The 22,162-nt window shown below is 38.9% G+C and overlaps 1 protein-coding gene and 1 long non-coding RNA gene across 8 annotated transcripts in view; one reads left to right on the top strand and one right to left on the bottom strand.

Moving 5' to 3' along the window:
- LOC109411550 (sodium/hydrogen exchanger 9B2) overlaps nt 1–22,162 on the top strand; it is a 113,829-nt gene that overhangs the window by 62,087 nt on the left and 29,580 nt on the right. For 6 of the 7 annotated variants that reach the window (XM_019685088.3, XM_062851710.1, XM_019685089.3 and 3 more), the window contains exons 2-4: nt 16,295–16,439; nt 16,505–16,595; nt 16,659–16,916. In XM_019685088.3, coding sequence (XP_019540633.1) covers nt 16,302–16,439; nt 16,505–16,595; nt 16,659–16,916 — 487 coding nt within the window. In that variant the 5' untranslated portion in view covers nt 16,295–16,301. The remainder of the gene's footprint in view (nt 1–16,294; nt 16,440–16,504; nt 16,596–16,658; nt 16,917–22,162) is intronic. The other variant, XM_019685090.3, reaches the window with a different exon arrangement.
- Nucleotides 800–5,755, bottom strand: LOC134288043 (uncharacterized). Its single transcript, XR_009997721.1, has 2 exons — nt 5,191–5,755; nt 800–2,086 (listed from the first exon to the last, which is right to left on the bottom strand). It is a non-coding gene; the product is annotated as an uncharacterized LOC134288043 (long non-coding RNA).

Raw genomic sequence — 22,162 nt, 5'->3', positions numbered from 1 at the left:
ACCGATTCCAATGAAATTTTGACCATTCATGACTTATATAATGAACTCTGGAAAACATTTGACTTAACGTGAAATTTTTAACAAGCAAAAAAGTTGTAGCGATTTTATTTTTTTCACGATTTTTTAGTAAATTGGTCTATTTTTTATATGCATCCCATTACTTTTTCAATTTATTGGCGGCTATGTTGTTACTTTCCTTCAAAACGCATTCATATAAAAGTCAATTAGAGAGAAACTTAATGAACTATAATTTGCATCTTGAATTTTGAAACGATGTTGATGTTTTGTATAATTTTGTGTTTTATTAGAAAAATATTCTAATCGTTATAATTTTCTTCCGTAATAAGAATATTAAGTTAAGTCAATGATTTTTCATAGCTCATTATATAAGTCATAAATGGTCAAAATTATATTGCAATCTGTTCATTGAATCCGAATATATAACAGCTCAAAATTGGCTATCGAATAATTTTACCTCTTTCAAAAATTTTTATAACTTCGTGAAGAATTGTCCGATCTTTTCCAAATTTTGTCCACTGATAAACAACTAGTTGAAGAACTTACAGTAAAAATTTGAGAATATTTGATGCACTTTTCGAAAAGTAACAGCTAATTGAATATTTTTTGAAAAGTGAAATTTTTGCCTGTTCCGATCGTTTTGTCTATCCCCTGTACTGTCCACTGCAAATCGTTGTTCCTAACGTCAGTGAAGTGTTGCAATGTTGCATACAAACTTTGCCTTTGGAGGGGCGGCTATGGAAGCTTTGAAACTTTTTTCGAAAACGTTCCAAAATTTGCCTTTGTTACTGGTAGGTAGGGTAGCACACGTGCTACCAGGACAAAAGACCTCGGCAAGCTTGGCAGAGCAACGGCTTGTCGTGTGAGGCCGGGTTCTACAACAACCTCTTTTCCTGGCTAGCGCGATCTGGAGCACCTCTCTGGTCTCAAGGTCGGCTGGAGTGGAATCTAGTCGGCTAATCAGACCTCGGATATGTGGGTGTAATGGAAAAGCTGGTGAATTACAATTACAAGATTTATTACCCTAGCAAATACAGAGCTGTGTGGATGATTGTGTGTGTGTGGGTTGTGAAATTCTTAAATAAATACCTATGGGCCGGCCGGGAACTGCTGGAGAATTGGCGGGAGCGCTTGGTGGGTACTGGTCTCGATCTGGGGCTTGGACCAGCGACAACGGCGGTTGCCTGGCGTAGAAGGGTTTCGGCAGAATTCCGTGAGGTCCGAATTCGCACTAAACTCGGAGTAATGTTCGGCGTGGGGACACAATGAGGTTATGTCCACTGGAGTTTCGTTGTGGAGCCTTACGGTGGCGGAATTCTCAGCGAGCCCGACGGTATGTCGCGTCGGCCGAGCTCTGCGGGTCACCTGAGCACGTCCGGGAACTCCGGGTCAACGGCTCTGATTCTCACAAAGCGTGTTCAAAAAGGGGTTTACAAACTTCTCACTAAATTCAGTACTCAAAAAACTTTTGGACTTTATATCTTCATCGACTTTTCAACGTCTTTTTCGAATGAGGTTCTTTCGAGAAAATCCTGACTCATTCCTTTAACGCTGGGATGATCTTTCAATAGTCATCTTCTCCTTTTTCATATTTCCCTTTTAACTTCCCCTTTTCCACTGAACTGAAACTATTTCATTGGTGCTTTTTATTGTAGTGTGGTGTGGTGAGTTTGTATGAATACGTGTAGGGGTATTTTTATGGCATTTGGCTAATTTTAATTATTTGAATAAATAATACGGAAACATGCAATGTATATATTTTTTTTAACAATAGAATAAACAAATTAACACAAATACACAGACTTACTGTTACAAACGGTAACACCTTTTCAAAACAAACGGGGCAATACGACCCATCAAAAGAAAAATATCCAGCACACTAACGCCGCCAAACACCATATTGCCACAGTCAGTGGTGAATTGAAACATTTCAAGTGGTGAATTAAATTAGTATGGGAAATTAACCGATTGCAGCGCCGCTGTGTTGCCACTTGTGTTGCCGATTTCAAATGGCCGTTAAATTCCTTACACAGTTTGGGAACTGGACTTGGATGTCTGTTCTCTGTGTCTTTAATATTTAAGATTTCTAATCGATCACGCATGCGAAAAGCGCTTGAATCGTTTGAAAATAAAGGGGGGCGTTTTGCCCCGGTGGGGCGCATTATACCCTTATACCTTACGTCAAGGAAACTGTCGGAAGAAACTAGTAAAACGTTGGAAAGACATAAAATTTACAAAAACTACTTGAACTTGAAAATAATTGAAATTGAAAAACTACATGGACAAAGTTACACAAAAAAAATAAAATATCAAAAATGGTTGCAATACTTCTAAACTAATCTTTTAACAGTTGCTTTGAACGTTGGTCAACGTTGGTTTCATCTTTGCTTCGAGTGGTAGGCCATTCCAGCAGGAGACTCCGTATATCAGCAAACTCTTCCCGCTTGACGTTGTGTGGCGAGGGACGATGAAGGAGCGGGTACGTTCCTGGCGTCCTTGCTGCATGCGATCCATGATGTAACTGGGTAATTGATTGAAATAGGCCTGTCGCATTATGCAACAGATCCGCAGCTTGTAATTAGATGGCAAATCGTGACCCAAAATTGAACTCCGGACGGCTTCGGTTGAGTCTCTACGACGAAGACCGTGCACAAACCGTAGCGTTGACTTGAAGCATCGATGTAGTCAATCCTTAAGAGAAACTGTGAGACCAGGATAATACACAGCATCGCAGTACGTGAAGATGGGCATTATCACCGACTGCACAAGTTTCATCCTGGTCGGCATGGAGAGCACAGGAGCAAAGCGACGAAGTGTTCGCAGGGTGTTGTAGGTTTTCTGTATTACACCGTTAACTTGGTGGGTCCACGACAGATTGTTGTCTAATTCCAATCCCAAATTCGTTATTTTGTTCGAGACTGGTATGATTTCTCCCCAAAACACGATGTTTGTTTGGGGGGTTACGACTCCGGTCCTTCTAAAAATAATTGCCTGCGTTTTTTTAGGATTTGGTGACAAACAGTTCGCCTCAGCCCATGTGAAGATTGATCGAAGATCTTCGTTGATGGAACTCACAAGTCGTGCGACTTCCGAGGATGGACCGAAAACATAAACTTGCAAATCATCCGCGTATAGGTGGTATTGTTGACGGAAGGCTGTTTATGTAAAGGCTAAAAAGCAGTGCACTTAGTGATGACCCCTGGGGAGTGCCATCAAGTACATCGCGCTCGGCCGATACAGCATTTCCCAAACGGATCGATTGTTTCCGTCGCGCGAGGAATGAAGATACCTATTCGCAGGCTGCCTGAGAAAACTGGAACTCGTTCCGCAGTTTAGTTTCGAGGATCAGGTGATTAACGCAATTAAATGCCAGAGAAAAATCGACAAGAACCATAACCGTACAGAAGCTGTCATCGAAATTACTGTATATGTCATGAACGACTTTTGTCATAGCAGTCGTCGTGCTGAATCCTTTTCGATATGCAGACTGAAATCTAGCCAACAGCGGAGCGTTCTGGTTATCGATGTGGTCAGTTATTTGCACCAAGAGGATTTTTTCCAGCACCTTTGAGATTGCTGGAAGGACGCTGATTGGTCGAAAATCTTTCGGTTGGACGGGACTGGAGACTTTTGGAATTGGTGTGATCATCGCCTTTTTCCAATTTTCAGGAAACGATTTAGCATCGATGATTGCATTGAAAAGATGGCTGAGTACCGGTAGGATAAAGGGACACAGGAGAAGATCGGACGCTGAGCCAGAAGTCGAGAAACCACTGATGGAACTCTCCTAGCAAGACTGCCGTTGTGAAGAAGCAAGCTCTACGGTGCAAATTGAACGGATGGCCTATTGAAATGTCCATCAAAACCGCCGAAACCTGCCGAAACTACTGAATCGATCCGTTAGGCTCGGCTAAATAAACGCTCACCTAAGAGGGAGCTACCTTAGCGGCGGATACGATCCGTCGGGTCAGGTTGTCGCCTTAGCGGTGGATTCGATCCACCGGGTCAGGCTGTTCGAAAAGTCCACCTTGAAAGGGGACTGCCTTAGCAACAGATTCGATCTGTTGGGTCAGGCTGTTCAGTTACAAAAACAACTTCGCCTTAGATGGGAAGTTGCCTTAGCGATGGATTCGATCCATCGGGTCAGGCTGTTTGAAAAAGTCTGCCTTAGAAGGGGGCTTGCCTTAGCGACGAATACGATTCGCCGGGTCAGGCTGTCTGCTCACCATAGATGGGAGCAACCGAAGCGGCAGTTTCGAACTGCCGGGTCCGGTAGTTGCAAAAAGCTCGCCATCAAAGGGAGCTGCTGGAGCGACGGATTCGACCCGTTGCGTTCAGCGAAAGCATGTTCACCTTTTTGTTTGAACCCGACGGATAGTATCTGATCGGGCCAGACACAAAGATTGAAGAGAGTAGCCGTTACAGCAGACTCGATCTGCTAGGTCCGGGGGAAGCTCAATGGTCGCCTTAGAAGGCGCGTTAAGGTAACGTCGAAGCCCGTGAACTGGGAACTCTGAAATAAAAGTTGTCTGAGATTTGGAATTAACCATGCCATGAAGAAGTTAGCCTAAATCGTAGACGCAGGTATTGCATTTCTAAGTATCCCTCTTTAACGGTAATACATTGAATCTTTTAGAAGATCGTAGATGATCTAAATAGTGGATTTAAGATAATGAAAACATGGCTACCAATGTTGAAAAAAATTACTAACTACACATTTTCCGTTGAAGAAAAGGAGATGTGGTAGTTTAGCATATTGCTGAGTAGGCGATGTGTACAGGAAGGCTATTATTAGTCAAGCTGTCAAGTACATTGGACGTACAAACTCCACACCCTCAAAAAAATTGAGGCGCACAAAAAGGCGAAAACATTAGATGTTTGGTATAGAGGTAATCACGTTCAAATGTATGCGTGCCTTTTTTGTAGATGTAGCAGAGCTGCCAAATATCAGTCATGTCAGTTGACTACTGATTTTGCACCATCGTCACTATCACTGTTGGCTGATCAATATCAAAACGATAGTGACCGGCAACTACTTGATACTGACCCATACTCCTGAGCACTATCATAGCAACTGAACTGATCTTTTTGCGATTTTAGCCAAAACTCAAAATGTTTTGTGACCATCATACGAAACTTTTTGTTCTGTACCACATATTTAAATTTCATCACTTTAAGTGTTTATTTTGATTTTTAAACGAATTTTAAAGATGGTGTATCAGTGATATCTACCCGCCATCGCAATCAGTCCAGTTATGATGGGAAAAGAAAAGTGACGGTGACGCGGTGACTCAACAGAGCACACGCTGACTTGGACCGCAGTCAGCCTATCAAAATCGGCAGTTTGCCTACCATTGATAGTGATAGAGAGCAACTCTGAGATGTAGTAGTGAAACTGCGAGGAAAATATTTGCAATCTTGCCCCGGACGTTAGTTTTATCATTATTTACCCGTTTTACCCAATTTGATTGGGTAATATTTGCATATATGCAATCTGAATAGCCTTTCATTCGGCGTGCACTTTTGTGTGAGGAAAAATTTGCGCAAGTGTTCGTGTGTTGAAATGTCACTTATCTCTATTGAGTTGAGTAATGCGAGGAGTAATGCAACTACATAATTACTTGATTATTTTGACAATTCGCTCACTTACATATGTTTGCATCTGAAAGAATCACAAAAGTGTTGGAAATGTTTTAGTGTGATTTTGTCAAACTTATCGAATCAAGTGTACCGTCAAGGCGCCATTCACCGTGAGGGCTCCATTCACCGTGTGCCTTCGAATATTTTTTTCATTATTTCCATGTTATGATTGAATGATATGTCATATCATTCAATCATAATATGGAAATAATGAAAAAAAAAATCAAAGGCACACGGTGAATGGAGCCCCCACGGTGAATGGCGCCTTGACGGTACTATGAAAACGAAAATTTAGTGTTCTGATACTGGGCCGTAATTTTATGATTGTCCGTTATTATCACACCGGTGGGCTTTGAACAATTACCGCAATAACACGACGGCGGGTTCAGTTCCCGTTCCGGTCGTGAAAATTTTCTCGACTCCCTGGGCATAGTGTATAATTGTATTTACCTCACAATAAAGGCAAAGAAGGCCCTACAATTAATAATTGCATGGAGGAAAAACCATGCAGTTTGAATCAACTAACACGTTTGTTTTTTTATCAAACTTGACACATAATTTTGAAAAGTAGTGTTTTTGTTTTTGACCCACGTTTACAATTTGTAACGAACCGGGAAATTAGTTGTTTCTACCACCATTTAGTATTAAACACCTACCGAAATGATTATTGCGAATTTTCCACCCCATTGGACCCTTGTCGCAGTTAGCATAAGTGCGGGATCATGAATACAACTGCGATTTCGCATCGTATCGTGTTGGTGTCTTCTGCGCAGTTATGCATTTTAAGATGTTGAATAAGTGCGCAGAAGACACCGACTCAATTCGATTCGAAATCGATGTTTTATCCACGATCCCGCCTTTATGCTAACTACACTCAGCCAAATAATCTTAAGATTTCCATAAGGCCCAACTTATGAAACGGCCTTTAAATAATTCATAATGCTTCGGATGAATTTCATAAGGTCACTCACGGCTTGGCTTTTGTTCATGTTTAGCAACATGGTATTCTCAAGCGTCGGTAGCCGTGTGGATAAAACACGGGCTCGGTGATCCCGACGTTCATGGATCGAATCCAGTCTGCATCATTTTAAGATTTTTTTGTTCTTTTCATAAGTCTATCTTATGAAATTTGTCATAGCAAGCACGATCAATTTTCATAAGGTATTCTTATGTCATCCATAAGAATAAGTTATAGCAAATTTTCATAAGGTATTTCGATGAATTTCGCTAGTTTTTTTCGCTGAGTGTACGAATGCGGTCCAGTGGGGTGGGAAATACGCAATATTTCGAATCTTTGTAATTTCTACCAACCGTTTCAAAATACGGTTTATTTTGTATGCAGAAGGTAAAAGGCAGATAAATTCAACAATCGGGCAGTAAAATTTAAACGATATTTGTTTGGAGAAAAAAAACAACCAATTATTTAGTATGAAACTGACTAAAAAACTGAATATTTTCAGCCTCCATGCCACTTGGGAGGCATCCATTTAAACCCGTCCTCCCCCCTTCGTACTATAGACACTATAGTTTCCATAGACTCGCGGAGACGAAGACAACTGTAGCCAAACGAACTGTCAGTTCGTGTAGCCAAACGAGCATGACGTCACGATTTCAATAGCGACAGTGGATTGCGTGACGTCAGATTCGCTCGGTACACTCTAAATTGACGGTAAAACACACTAACATTATATTGCTCAACCATGTCTCCGCGAGTCTATGGAATCTATAGTGTCTATAATTCGTACGGGTGTTTCCTATATTTAATACATTGCTTGTCACACTTCTCTGAACCACCCCCTTCCCCCTCTAAGCGTGACGTACTTTATGGATGCCCTCTTGTTGCTCTTGGCCAGGTCTGGCTCTGGTGAGATTAATTTTACGCCAGCAGTTTGATAAACGCATGTGAATGTAGCCATGTTCCTGGAAGTTATAGTCTGCATATCTGTGATTAGGTTTTGTTCAAAACAAATTCGTTCATATCATATGATACCGTAAACTGGGGTGTAATTGATCAGTGGGGTGAACCTGATCACTCAATTACCCGCGGATATCGACTTTCAAGGAAGCAACAATAATTGAATTATTCAATTTTAACCATTCGGAATCCAATGACGTAATATTAAAATGGAGTGGTAGCTTCCTTCGTGGGTAATTGAGTGATCAGGTTCACCCCACTGATCAACTACACTCCACTAAAACACGGCAGAGGATGGGGTTGGGAACGGGTCGGTTAAGGGGAATGGGGAAGGGGGTCAAATAAGGGCAAAGATGCATGTAATTTCAACAAACGCATTTGTTGAATTGAACTGTTATTTTTGTCTTTTCCAAACTAGGGTATTGGTTCCCTTCTTAAGCATGTGGCTCCCATTTTCATCATGCGAAAAACAAAGGATTGAAGCGCTGTTTGTTTTGTTTCTTATTTTTGTATTTTTTGTTAGAAGTGAGCACCCATGAAAACAAAAAGAACGGAATCAATCGGTGCCGTAATCGCTTGTTTTCGAATAGGGTGAATATGGGAGCGTGAGATTAACGATGGAACACATACCCTATATAAAGAAGGTGGCTAAAATGTATGGGATGGGATAGGCAACAAAAAAATACAACTGTTCATAGAGTGCATCGAAAATTCTCAAATTTTGACTGTATGTCAACCTATTATATGTGCATCAATGGTACAAACTTAAGCTCGATTGATTAATCTTTTGCAAAGCTATATCCGTTCTCGTAAAACACTATTTTTAAGACTACCAATTTTTGAACTGCCATATTTCGGAAGCCAGTGAACCTTGTGGGTATTTTTAACGGACAGTGGAGGCTTTTACGAACATACTAACATCATCATTATGTGTAAATACCCTCTGAATCTGTTTGATTTTGAATTAAATTCAAACCAATGTCCTCTAGGGGTCCAAAATTTAACCGTTACCCTATATATAAATGAGTTTGAAGTCCCTTTGAGGCAACAAAACTCAAGAACGGATGAACCGATCCGCTTGACTCTTGCACGGTTCGGTTCGTATTCGTGTTGGCTGTGTTTATATGTATGCACAAAAAGTTACGAAAAACAACTAGAAAAGTAAGAAAATTGATAAAGTACTGATTTTCGTGATCTGGGAAGGAAATCAAAACGATTGAAATGAAACCAATCTAGAGTGCGGTGACGTTATGGCCTCAACAATTGTCAAACCACCACAGCTTGGCAAGACAAAGTTTGCCGGGACAGCTATCTATATATATAAAAATTAGTTTGAAGTTCCTTTGAGGCAACAAAACTCACGAACGGATGAACCGATCAGCATGACTCTTGCACGGTTCAATTCATGTTCATTTTGGCTGTGTTTATATAGATAAAAAGTTACGAAAATCATCCAAGAAGAATAAAGAATGTAAAATTACTATTTTTTCATGAGCCGGGAAGAAATTTGGCGTGATTGAATTGAAATCAATCTAGAGTGCGTTGCTGCGATGTCTTCAACAGCTGTCAAACCACCACAGCTTGGCAAGACAAAGTTTGCTGGGACAGCTAGTATTTTATATATATTTTATGCGACGTTATAAAATTTATTATTTTCTCACGATGAATAAAGTTATACCAGTTTGACAGAAAATGAGTCAAATTTACAATACCGCACAAAAATTATTAAATGTGTTCTTCCTTTAATACAAATAGGATCTAATATATCTTATTATACATATCTTGAGAACAGAAGTAGAAAATCTTTGGATATCGGAACTAAAATGTAATGACAATGATGTAAAAAATGCGTTTCTAAGGGAATGATTCAAAAATTTTCAATGCATCATAACTTTTTACAGCGTTCAAAAAGTACCTTGTTGATAAACGTTCGAAATTTCATTCAATGTGATTCATTGGCTTCCGAGCAAGGATCGGTAAATTCGCCTCACTCCACTAATATTCACTCCTCTTTGCTGAAGCGAATCGAGAAAGATGCAGCAAACGGATAGTCGTGATCAAACACGCAACCCCATCACCAGTGGGAAGCGATGCGCAAGCTGGTTGACATGGATATTCGTGACCGATTGTCGCAGTTTGGATCGCAAGCGAATGAATGAATGGCGAATGGTGACGAATGCTGGTGAGCGATCGAAGTGGCTATTATCATAACTAGAAGAGAATTTCTGCAAGTAATGCATATGTTTTTAGTGTATTGTTGTTGAAATGCTAGATTAGCAAAGAAAATAATAAACATTTTTTGAAAACTTCAAATATTCGTACGCGCAATATCACTCACGAATCGCATCACCACTCCATCGCTTGCGATGCGAATGTGGACGAATGTTTAAATTCCATGTATGGCTTCCCACCGTTCGCCGGTGTTTGCTGTCGTCACTGACAAGCAAACACACAAACTAAAGCGACAATCGTTCGCTGCTGACTATATTCGAGTGTGGAAGAAGATGAAAAGTGGGAATCAGGAACCCTGCTTCCGAGGTATGATAGTTTAAAAAAAAAGTTGTTTTAAAAATCGTGATTTACGAGAACGGTTCTAACTTCGCGAAAGATCAATGAATCGAGCTCAAATTTGTGCCATTGATGCACAGTCATAATTTGAGAATTTTTGATGCAATCTACATGCACAGCATGTTGATTTTTTTTTGTTTGGAAAAAAATGCCTATCCCAAACATTTTGGCCACCTCCTGTATATCAGTTAATTTGAACGCGAGAATTGGTAGAATTTACCACCATTTTAGTTTGTTTTGGGAATTGTCAAAAGCGAATAATCGACAGAATAATAAAATACGACGAGAATGGCAGTAGAGATTTGGAGTTAAATTTACAAACATTAAAGGGTTTCTCTACACAGCTAGTTTCGATTACCGACTTCGGTAAATTTTTACTGGGGTTTTGAACTGCTGATCACCCAGTAGTTTTATCGGTACCGAACGAACCCAGTAAATTAGGAAATCGTGCAGTTGTCAAAATGTACCGAAAAAGTCAGTATATTTTGTAAGACATTTTTACAGGCTTTTTCAGTACATTTATTGTTTATGTTGTTTTACCGAATTCCCCGGTTTCCCTAAAGGTTCGATTTAGCTCCCAGATCTTCCAAGTTCATGCAATGCCAATTTGGATTGGTCTTCATTTCGCTTTTAAATTTATCACTAAATAGAATGGAAAATCAGCGACGGATGGACAGATATCTACTTTTCACATACGGGATGGAGCCATCGGTGTTCTAATGTTTTTCGGTGAGAATTCGCCAGCCTTGCAGACTGTTCGTAACGACATGGAGCTCAACGAATGCATCTGGAAAACCACATCAGAGAAGCCTCATAAACAGTTTTCACGAGACCGTGGCTTCGTACAAAATGGATCATTGAAGCCGACTTCTCCGCTACTCACCGCATCAAAACAAAAGCGCCACCGTATATGGACGGTAACACAGTGACAGCAGTCGAGTTACGTCAAACACACAAGGCTACGGTGGCGCTATCTGTTCATTTCATAGCGGCCGTTTAGTTATTTTAGTGATCCATTGAAACCGTTCGTCGATTTTCCCTAGATACCTAGACCTACCATTAATTAATACCTAGATGACGAAAATGAAGCGCTTCAGTCCAAATCTCCTTTGGTGGAACCTCGATTCCTACGAAGTCAAACGTTGCTACTGCCGCTGCTGCTGGATTCTATCTTCATCGTTTGACAGCTGTAAGGAGGGTCAGCTGGATGTTTTTGTTTTTTTTTTACAGAAACTCAGCAAAAGATCATCAATTACCGAACATCGGTACAGGTGCTTACTGGCTTTTGACTCATTTCAGCAAACGATCATGTTTACCGTATAATCAGTTATTCCTTTTACCGTACTCAGTGAAATGAAAATAATTCTACTGAATATCAGTATCTTTTCATGAAAAATACTGAAGAGTCGCAATTTTTATGAATTACAATTCGAGTTCAGTAAAGAAAATTACCGAACACTTAAATCCATAATAAGTGCACAGACAAACAGACGTAACACTCTTCAAAACGACTTGCCGCATGCATTTAACGATCAATTCAAATTTCATTTTATTTGCGCGATTCTTCCACCAGAGGCGCTAGTGCTCGATCGCTTTGACGTTTGCCAGTGTACACGTTGCTGAATGATGCAAACGGAAATTACAGGTGCTTTGTTTAGTAGTGTGCGTGTTAGACAAACGTCAAATGAAAATCCATCATGGCCGACAGTGTTGCGCGCGGTTCTACCAACAGGTGGCAGTGTGCGCATTAAAAAGACACCGGCAAAAGTTTTTGAGGAATTTCCTTTAGGAGTTACGTCTGTTTGTCTGTGATAAGTGTGTAATTACATGAATAACACGTAAAATAACTTCACTTGAGCAGCGCTGTAACATTTTGAATAAGTACCATAGTACTACACTCAGTAGCAAAAAAAGCCGAGCTTTATTTTTCTTCCAAAATCCGTCATGTTCAATCTGCTGCAACCTTGGCAATTATCAACATTTTTGGCTGAAAATTTTACCACTTCATCATCAATATATCGATATTGTATGGTCAAAATTTCAAATTGATAGAAATTATATATTTTGAGTTATAACAATTTATATTAAAAAATCCAGTTTTGGACATACTTTTTTCAAAAATCCGTATTTCAGTGAAAAATTTAAGTAGCTTTATGAAAATTTTACTGCAGCGTCAGTAAATATAGGAAATGTTGTGGTCAAAATTTGAAATATTTTCATCCAGCGGTTTGGGCCACAAAAATCGTCAAAGTTGAAGTACCAATGTGGGTGCCTACAGTTTTCACTCCATATTGACCATGCTGAAACACCGGTGCAGAAAAAAGCCGAGGTCAATTCGTTCCATTAATGTTTAGATCTAAGTTTTAACAAACAATCCATCATGTATGACAAATTTTTATAAATTTTCGTGTGGTCTGTCATAGATAACTAATGACATTCTACACGTAACATATAGTGCGTTACGCGTTACGCGTTACACGCAATGCGTTACAAACATACATATATGAGTGAATATACAAGTAGTTTGAATAAATAAACACAAATAAATAAACACATTATTATAAGCAAATAAGTTGAGGGGTATAATTTAGAATTACAAAGTATGATATATAGTAAGGCATGTAACGCCACATGTTTGCTTATGATAAGGTTTTTACAGTAGCCAAAATTTGTAAATTATACAAACTACTTGTATATTCATTAACAAGTGACCGACCGCTTGCGATCGACCATCACGGATTTGAACCAAATTTGGTTGAAATATTTGTTTAGATGGAAAAAGAAAAAATCCAAATTTTGGTGCCGATCAGATCACCCCTCGGCCCGTGGCAGCACCCCTCGTTTCGGCCGATATGAAAATTATCCTCTCCTTCTTTTATTTTTATCATTGAAACGATTGCACATACACATTTTCGCCCTTCGGCTTTTTTAAAGGAAATCGTTCAGGGAATCCAGAAAAAATATTATTTTTTTGATACAGTGTTGCCAGATATCATATTTTTCAATTTTAAAACTAGAAATCGGTTTTTCTCAAAATACGTATATTTTGATTTTAAATATTTTGGTTCCATCGTGTTTATCAGACGTTTTTCGATCGAAAAAGCTTAACTTCCCAAGGTAATTTGCGTCGTTCCTGAGATATAGCGTTTTTAAGAAAAAATATTCATTTATTTCATATAAAGTATCATACAAAATCAGGTGCAGTTTATAAATTTCGTAAAAAACATTGTTCGATGCCATATATAGATGTTTTGTGCTGATTTGAACAATATCGAGTATAAAAATGATTTTAAAAATTGTGACAGTGTTGCCAGTTTACCTTTTTTATTATAACATAAAACCTAACCTTCAAGTGTTTGACAATGTAAGGTTATTCTGAAAAATCGCACCATGTGTGCTGCAAGATGTGTGATCAAGATAAAAACAATACACATCTTCGACCTTGTTGTTGATCTTTTCTACACAGACAAACAGACGTAACACAAAGAATAATTTTCGTGAAAAAACATCGCCTAGTTTACACTACTATCAACTGGTAGAAATGTTTCACGATACACTGCATTGTGCAATATCGTCAACAGAAGGCACTACTGTGAAACGCCAAACGCTTAGAAAAACGATGCGCGCACCTCTGGTTGTGAAAGCTACAACTATAAAGGTTAAAAAAATCGTTAAAACCGTCGTCGATGGAAATTTCTCCAATTTTACGTCTGTTTTTTCTTGTTTATGGTCCTATCTGACAAAATGACCCGATAATTGGCAGTTATTGTTAGTTTGATAGTTAGTAATAAAAAAGTTGGTTTATTGGAAAAGATGAGGATAAATTGTTAAAATATAAAATGTAATTGTTAAAATATAATTATAAATAGGGTAATTGATCCGATCATGGAGGAGTTAAGCGCTGGGTTCATGTTTAAACCACAATTGTATCGCCCCAAGCAAACTTTTTACATGGATTGAATTGAAAATTATAAAATCCATCCTTAATCTACGGGAAAATAACGAAATATTGCCACTTTGATGTTGTTATGAGCATTTTATTCGTTTTTATCTGAAAGATCATTGTGTTCCTAATGTTGCGGTATGTGTTCCTAATGTTGCGGTATTTTGTTCCTATTGTTGCAGTATCCCATTGAAATCATATGGAATACCGCAACATTAGGAACACTACCGCAACAATAGGAACACAGCAGCAAACACATTAAGGAAAATATTTTTTTAAAATAGGTTTTTAGGCAAATCTTAAGCAAACAAATGGTGCAATCTCATAATTTAAGCACCATACATCTATTAAAAATACCTTTTGGTAACATTTCAGTCGAAAAAGTGCTCAATTGCCATTACCGCAACAATAGGTACTACCGCAACGATGGGAACAATTACCCTACACTCATCAAATGTTTTCCTGAATATATTTTACGTCGATGTTGCCAAATGTACTAAACCTAAGTAAAAAAATACTTTTGGCTTGTTAATTAGATTTCATACTTAAGTTCTAGTAATATTAAGATTTCTACAATAAATATTACATATTTGGCTGCACTTCCGTTCAGATAATGTTAAAATATATGGAATTTGTTTAGAATTGATGATCTCAATAGATACATTTTTTGGTTCAACAGGTTATGCTAGTCCATTACGATAGACTCATAATTGATGAACTGGCAACACTGTCACATTTTTTTAATCCTCATTATACTTGATATTGTTCAAATTAACACAAAATGTCTTTATATGGCATCGAACAATGATTTTTTTTTGCGAAATTTATAAACTGCACCTGATTTTATATGACACTTTATATGAAAAAATGAATATTTTTTTCTTAAAAACGCTATATATCAGGAACGACGCAAATTACCTTGGGGAGTTAAGCTTTTTCGATCGAAAAACGTCTGATAAACACGATGGAATCAAAATATTTAAAATCAAAATATACGTATTTTGAGAAAAATTGATTTCTAGTTTTAAAATTGAAAAATATGATATCTGGCAACACTGTATCAAAAAAATAATATTTTTTCTGGATTCCCTGAATGATTTCCTTTAAAAAAGCCGAAGGTCGAAAATGTGTATGTGCAATCGTTTCAATGATAAAAATAAAAGAAAGAGAGGATAATCGGCACCAAAATTTGGATTTTTTCTTTTTCCATCTAAACAAATGTTTCAACCAAATTTGGTTCAAATCCGTGATGGTCGGTTGCAACTTTTCACATTTTCTCGGTCACTTCATATGGAATGACCCATATGTATGTTTGTAACGCATTACGTGTAACGCATAACGCACTATGTGTTACGTGTAGAATGCCATAAATAACTAGCAGACCACACGAAAATTTATAAAAAATTGTCATACACGATGGATTGTTTGTTAAAACTTAGATCTAAAAATTAATGGAACGAATTGATCTCGGCTTTTTTTCTTCACCGGTGTTTCAGCATGGTCAATATGGAGTGAAAACTGTAGACACCCACATTGGTACTTCAACTTTGACGATTTCTGTGGCCCAAGCCGCTGAATGAAAACATTTCAAATTTTGACCACAACATTTCCTATATTTACTGACGCTGCAGTAAAATTTTCATAAAGCTACTTAAATTTTTCACTGAAATACGGATTTTTGAAAAAAGTATGTCCAAAACTGGATTTTTTCATATAAATTGTTATAACTCAAAATATATAATTTCTATCAATTTGAAATTTTGACCATACAATATCAATATATTGATGATGAAGTGGTAAAATTTTCAGCCAAAAATATTGATAATTGCCAAAGTTGCAGCAGATTGAACATGACGGATTTTGGAAGAAAAATTCAGCTCGGCTTTTTTTTGCTACTGAGTGTAGTTCTACATTAGATTAACAAACAATAAAAATAACTATTGAACGAAAGAACGGTTCACGACTCACGAGGACTGGTTCTTTCTAAAGAACCGTTCAATTGAGAACGATTCCCTTAAAGGAACTATTTTGTCCATCTCTATCTCGTATAGGAGAATTAATGAATGTGGTCACCTGATGTCGTGACTTGAAACGATATTAGGTAAAGCGAAATCGAGGCGTTATTCAGAAATCATGCTTTTCGAACTTTTTATTATTTTTATACAAAAACAACAAACTAATGAAAAAATAATAATTTTCTTATATTCCAGTTTAAAGATGCCAGGGAACGACGAAAGCGTCGTGTCCAATGAACCTAAACGCCGTGTCAGTATAATCACAGACCCAGTTATGGAGAGTAGAATGGGTCACGATAATCTGGGCTTTGAGCCAAACTCCAAACGAAAGATATCTCAGGTTTGGTATCCAATGTTTGTGTCAATTGAAATGATTAATATTCATCTACTTTTTCTCCATAATAGCACTCCAGTCATTCAGAAGATGGACCGGTGAGGCGGAAAAGCAATCTTCACCATGCACATAATGTCGACAGTGCAGCAGTGAACAGTTATGGTATAACACCTTTTCTGAATGTTGTTTAACCGTGTAAAGCTAACGAAGTCTTTTTGTTCACAGAGCAGCGAGTGAATGGAGAAGTGAACAGAACCAAAAAACAGTCATTTTCCGAAGTGTTAGCCAAAATTAATCAAGAGTATGAAACTGGGCAACAGAATGCACATCTAGAACAGTCATGGATCTATTCTCTGTGCATGAGGTGTAGGGTAGAATATAGTACACCATCATGGGAACCACCTGGATGGCAAAAAGTTTGTCCGTATCCTCTGTGTCCACCTTATAGACAGTTTGCCAGAATAATTTCCATAATTTTAATTGGTAAGTTGTAAAAAGGGTTAGTAAACTAAAAAATGCTACTCAGTTTCCATAATTACTAATTAAGAATTGTTTTTGCCAATGTCTTTTTTTTTGCGTAATTGTGTATCGTTAGGTAATCACAGAGATAGTCTTTGTTAAAAGAAATAGTAGTTTACGCAACAAGGTGTAGAATGACGATTTTTACAGCACGAGTCGTACACTTATCCAACGAGGCTTGCCGAGTTGGATAATTACGACGAGTGCTGGAAAAATCGAGTTCTGCACCGAGTTGCGTACAACGTTTTTTGCAATTTCATAAATTACCTTTTTGCAACTTCTCATCGTAATAGGCCATTTTACCTCACGCAAATCTGCCAGGAAAAGACCTACTTTCCCACACCAAATTAACAGTGCTGTAATGGTTCATTACAGCACTGATTTGCGTTGCGTAATGAACCATTACAGCACTGTTTTCAGTTTTGATCAACTTATTGACGCTTTCTGGACGCAGGTTTGAAAAATTGTGACAACTGTACTGTATGGCCTGCTATGATCAGATTTCCTTAATCATGGATATGAACATCAGTGTGCAGTCTGATGAAACAGTTTTGTTAAAAACTATCCTCAAGTGGTAATTTATGAAGCTTCAAAAAACGTTGTACGCAACTTGGTGCAGAACTCGATTTTTACAGCACTCGTCGTAATTATCCAACTCGGCAAGCCTCGTTGGATAAATCTACGATTCGTGCTGTAAAAGTCTTTATTCTGCACCTTGTTGCGTAAACTACTATTAGGATAGTTTTTAACAAAACTTTTTTATCAAACTGCACACTGATGTTCATAGCCATGTTTAAGAAAATCTGAACATAACCGGTTATACTGTGCAGTTATCGCAATTTTTCAAAACTGCGTCCAGAAAGCATCAAGAAGTTAAACAAAAAAGAAAACAGTGCTGTAATGGTTTATTACGCAACGCAAATCAGTGCTGTAATGAACCATTACAGCACTGTTAATTTGGTGCGGGAAAGTAGGCCTTTTCCTGTCAGGTTTGCGTGAGGTAAAACAGCCTATTACGATGAGAAATTGCAAAAAATCCATTACAAACGCTCCCAAAATTCTAAAAATTTTTCGTGTGGTTTCGTAGTGATGTGGCTAGTGTCACCAAGGATTTAGTCGCATCGTGCTGAGAAGCGTGGGTTCGTTTCCTGTCTACGATCCGAATACTTGATTTTGATCCATCCAACGTTGCACGTATCAGCATAACTTGTTCCGCCAGCAAACCATAATCTGACGATATCTGCCAAAGCTCAGCTCCTTTCTTGTGCGCTGCTTTAAAATCAATGAAAAGAAAGTGAGACTTCACTCTGCAAGTTGCACTTCTGAAAATTAACATCCGATTCATTGTTGATCGGTCCTCACGAAAACCAGCCTTGTATTCGCCGATGACAGACTCCTAACTCTGTTAAACAGATTTTCTGGCTGTCTGACCCTTATGCATTTGGAACCTACCGAACCGATCGGTGTGAAATTTTGTATGTGGGTATTTTTGGGACCGGGAAAGGTTCTTAGCTTGGGTTGAGACCGCCGGTCTCTGGAGCGGGGAGCTCCCATACAGATGACTTCACGGGGGATGTCCATATAGAGCTGCATGTCAAAAAAACACAGTAGGCAGGCAGTACAACGTTTGCCAACACAGCTAGTATATAGGGCACTGCATTGTTTTGAAATTGTATGGGATTTTGACGTTTCTTGGCCTTGTTGTTTACAAAATTTCTGTAAGAGTGAAAGAGAAGGAAAGAACTTTGTGCAGTGCCTTATAGATAAAAATGCTCCTCACAGCAATTTAGAACACTCTAATTTGTGCCCTTTCTTGTACATTTTGCTTATTTAGTCATCTGCCGATATCTTTATGGGATTCTGGTGGATTGTTTGATGCAGCTGCTCGTTTTCGTTCTTATAAAGTTCGACCTGGATCTCATCTTTCTCGTCAGCCGCGTTGTTGTTCAGCTCGTTCAGGATCTTACTAATCTCATCCAGTATTGATAGTTGCACTACTTGACCATAATACACTATGTTGATCCTATTACTGGGTAGTGGGTACACTTTTATTGTTAATATTCAGCAAATCTTTTAATTGTTTTTTTTTTCACCTGAAATAACCATCTTTTTTGTTTGTCAGCAAAATTCCTCTTTAAATCAATACACTTGGTGAGCATTGAGGCAGTTTTAGGATAACGTGCCTTTGGAGCTGGCCTTCTGACAGTTATATAAAACCTCCACATATCGTTCCGATCCATGTTCTTCTAAACTTCAGCATTCAAACTTTTTTCGTGCCGCCGTTTATTACTGTGGTCGATTCGATCTTTCATATCCTCTTGGTAACGCTCTCTGTTGAGTCGGGTACCGCCCACTAACATTTGACTCCAGGTGGAATTGTTTTCGTTCGTCACTCGTTGGCACTCCTTGTCGAACCAACCATTACGCTGAGTGGTTATCTTCGTACAACAAAGTCCGCTTCTGCACGTAACAAAGTGTGCAGTGACTGAAATTGGTCGATCCAAGCAGTGGCGTCTCGTAACCTCACTTTTACCTGTTCTTCGATGCAGTAATCAGTAATTCCGATGAATATATGATCAAAAACAAAACGGAAATAATCGAATTCATTATTTCACATCATCATACACCCATTACAAGCTTATTTGTTAATGAAATTTCAAAAGTACAGTTTCATAGAACAGGTTGATATAAGGTTAAGGAATCGCGGCTTCAAGAACTACCGTCTACCCTCATTGGTTTGAACGACACCTCATGCAAACCAACGGGGTTCATTTTTAGTTTGAACTTCTAGCAACCCTGTGGACGACGAAAAACCCCACTGCTGGCAGCCTCATTTTATGTTTTGTTTTGATTCTGCGTTCCGTTTCACCCCGTTCCATTAGCAGAATGAAGTTTGAGCCATTTTTAATTTGAACGATGTGCAGATTAGAGGGGGTCAAATTAAAAAGTGTTCAGATTAGATGCGGTCAAACGAACGGGGGTAGACGGTAGTGCTTTCTTCAGGTGCTTGATAAACCGTTAGTTTTCTCTATCTTTTCGTCTAGCCCCTACGATTGACAAGCGTTGGAAATGGAAATTATCCATAATGTTGTTTCTTGAACTCGAGACGTTGGATTGCGTCGAGTTTTTGGCACTACATATAGGATAATGATCCGAGTCGCAATGTTCGGACTTCTGTAGGGTCTAGCACAATGTTTCACAAACTTTTAGGAACTATCGCTCCCTTAGAACTTCAAAAAAATATTTTCGCCCCCCTATGTGAGATTTTATTTTTCTATAGTAGAAGGCTGAAACTGTGCTTGGCTAAAGCCTTTAAAAGCGCTACTGTGGCAAAACTAGTATGTAGTGCCATTTAATGTGCCTCAATCTGTGTCACTCTCATTTTCATTCAATTGTTTGGCAGATGCGTTGATTTTTCGCATTTGAAAAAATATAATGAATTTTATCCCTGCTTACATAAATAATGATATCGTGCTTATGCCTACATCTCAAACCGTTATTGGTTGAGCATTGATTTATCGAAATAGAACGAACTATGAACACCTATGGTCACTCGATGATCCCAACCAGATGTTTTCCCATTTTTCTTAAAGGGAGTTTTCCAACAACCGAAAATCAATGTTGGTCACAAAAGTCAAATAAGACTGGTGGAAAATGTGGAAACAATTTTTAAAAAATATATTAGGGGGATTCACCTAACAGCGTAAACTGATTAAACTGATTAAACGTCGTGATCACCAAGGCAATCTTTGATTATTTCATTCGCATAATCATGAAACATTTCAAATAAGCAGAAAATCATGGCTTACGCAGCAATTTAATCTGTTTAGTGAGAACCCCTATTAAAAATGTCGGCGTATTTTCTTTCTTTTATCTAAACCCAAATCCAGATCCAAATCAACGAGCTTTGTTCAAATTTAAATACTTCCTGTGTTTTAGATAAATTGTCAAATAAGTTAATATGCAGCATTCATGACTAAATTTGAACAGAATTTTTTGAATGTTTTCATATAAACTTCCAGTAAAGTTTGGGATTCCTCCTAGAAGCTTCTCTGAAATATTTTCAAACACTGTGTGCAACTTCACATAAAAACTGTGTTACGTATTTCATCAGAACAGTTTTCTGAAACTCGTTTAAACCTTATGTTTTTGATTGAAAATTTCATCCGCCTGCGAGTTGAAACCCAATTTTGTTCATCGTGTAACTGAGCAAGGGCCGTGTTACTCCCAGCAAGGATGAAACCCCCGTCTTCAAGCCTCAGGGTCGGCAAGACGCTCGTGACACTCCGCGAAAGAAAACACTTATAGGTTCGATTAAGAAAACTCCCTCTATTCTCTTGGTCTCGTGTACACTTTTATTTCACTTCCTTCTTGACGTCCTACTCTCCTCCCACTTTCCTCTAGCTTTCTCCCTCCTAGCTTTTTGGCGTCCGCCCTTAACACTGGACGACGCCTCCCACGTTCTTAAGGACTAGTCCTACCTTACTTTCTTCACTTTTCTTCGATCTTCGGGGCCCCGCACACTGCACGCCTACGCTGCCGCTCCTTTCGCCTGTCCACTAGCTCCTTCTCTCCTTCCTGGGCCAGGGGGCGGGCAATCCTTCTCCTTTCCTCTCTCTTCCGTTGGCTGCAGCCTCTCGCGGACCTTCCTCCTGTCCCGTGCGCCCCTCGAGTGTGTTGACGGACTCGAGGCTTCAGTGATCCGTAGAGTCACTGGAAAAAGCCTGGGTTCGTCGGCGCGCTTGATGGTTGTATCGGGTACAGGGGTGATGCGGACGCACTACAAAAAGGTGAGTAGGGTCTACGCTGCGGTGTGGCTCCAAAAGATACCGCAAAGTTCGGTTTTAAAATAAAAACCGCGAGGTCCTGGGTGTCCGGATTGCTCCAACTTCTCCACTTTCCTTTTCTCCTTCTTTCCACTTTTCCGTGCTTTCAACTCTTTCTATTAACTTCTCCAACTAAACTTCCTTCCAACTTTACTTTTCTTCAACAAACTTTCCTTCTACCAACTTTTCAAAATGACTGTTGTCTCTGAAGATCACCAGGCTAATGATCCTCCGTTTTGAAGATCGTTGACCCCGAACCATTGGCCATTGACCCGTCGTAAGTGCCGAAGTTCCTCCTCATCATGGCCACCCAGTTCGCCTCCCATGGCCGCCCATTTCGCCACCCCCATGGCCGCCCATTCGTGCAGTCCTGTGCAGCCTGGT

Source organism: Aedes albopictus, chromosome 2 (genome assembly GCF_035046485.1).
Source record: "Aedes albopictus strain Foshan chromosome 2, AalbF5, whole genome shotgun sequence".
Classification (NCBI taxonomy): Eukaryota; Metazoa; Arthropoda; class Insecta; order Diptera; family Culicidae; genus Aedes; species Aedes albopictus.
The sequence above is the reverse complement of the archived record's forward strand: the minus strand, read 5'-3'. Positions and strand labels throughout refer to the sequence as shown.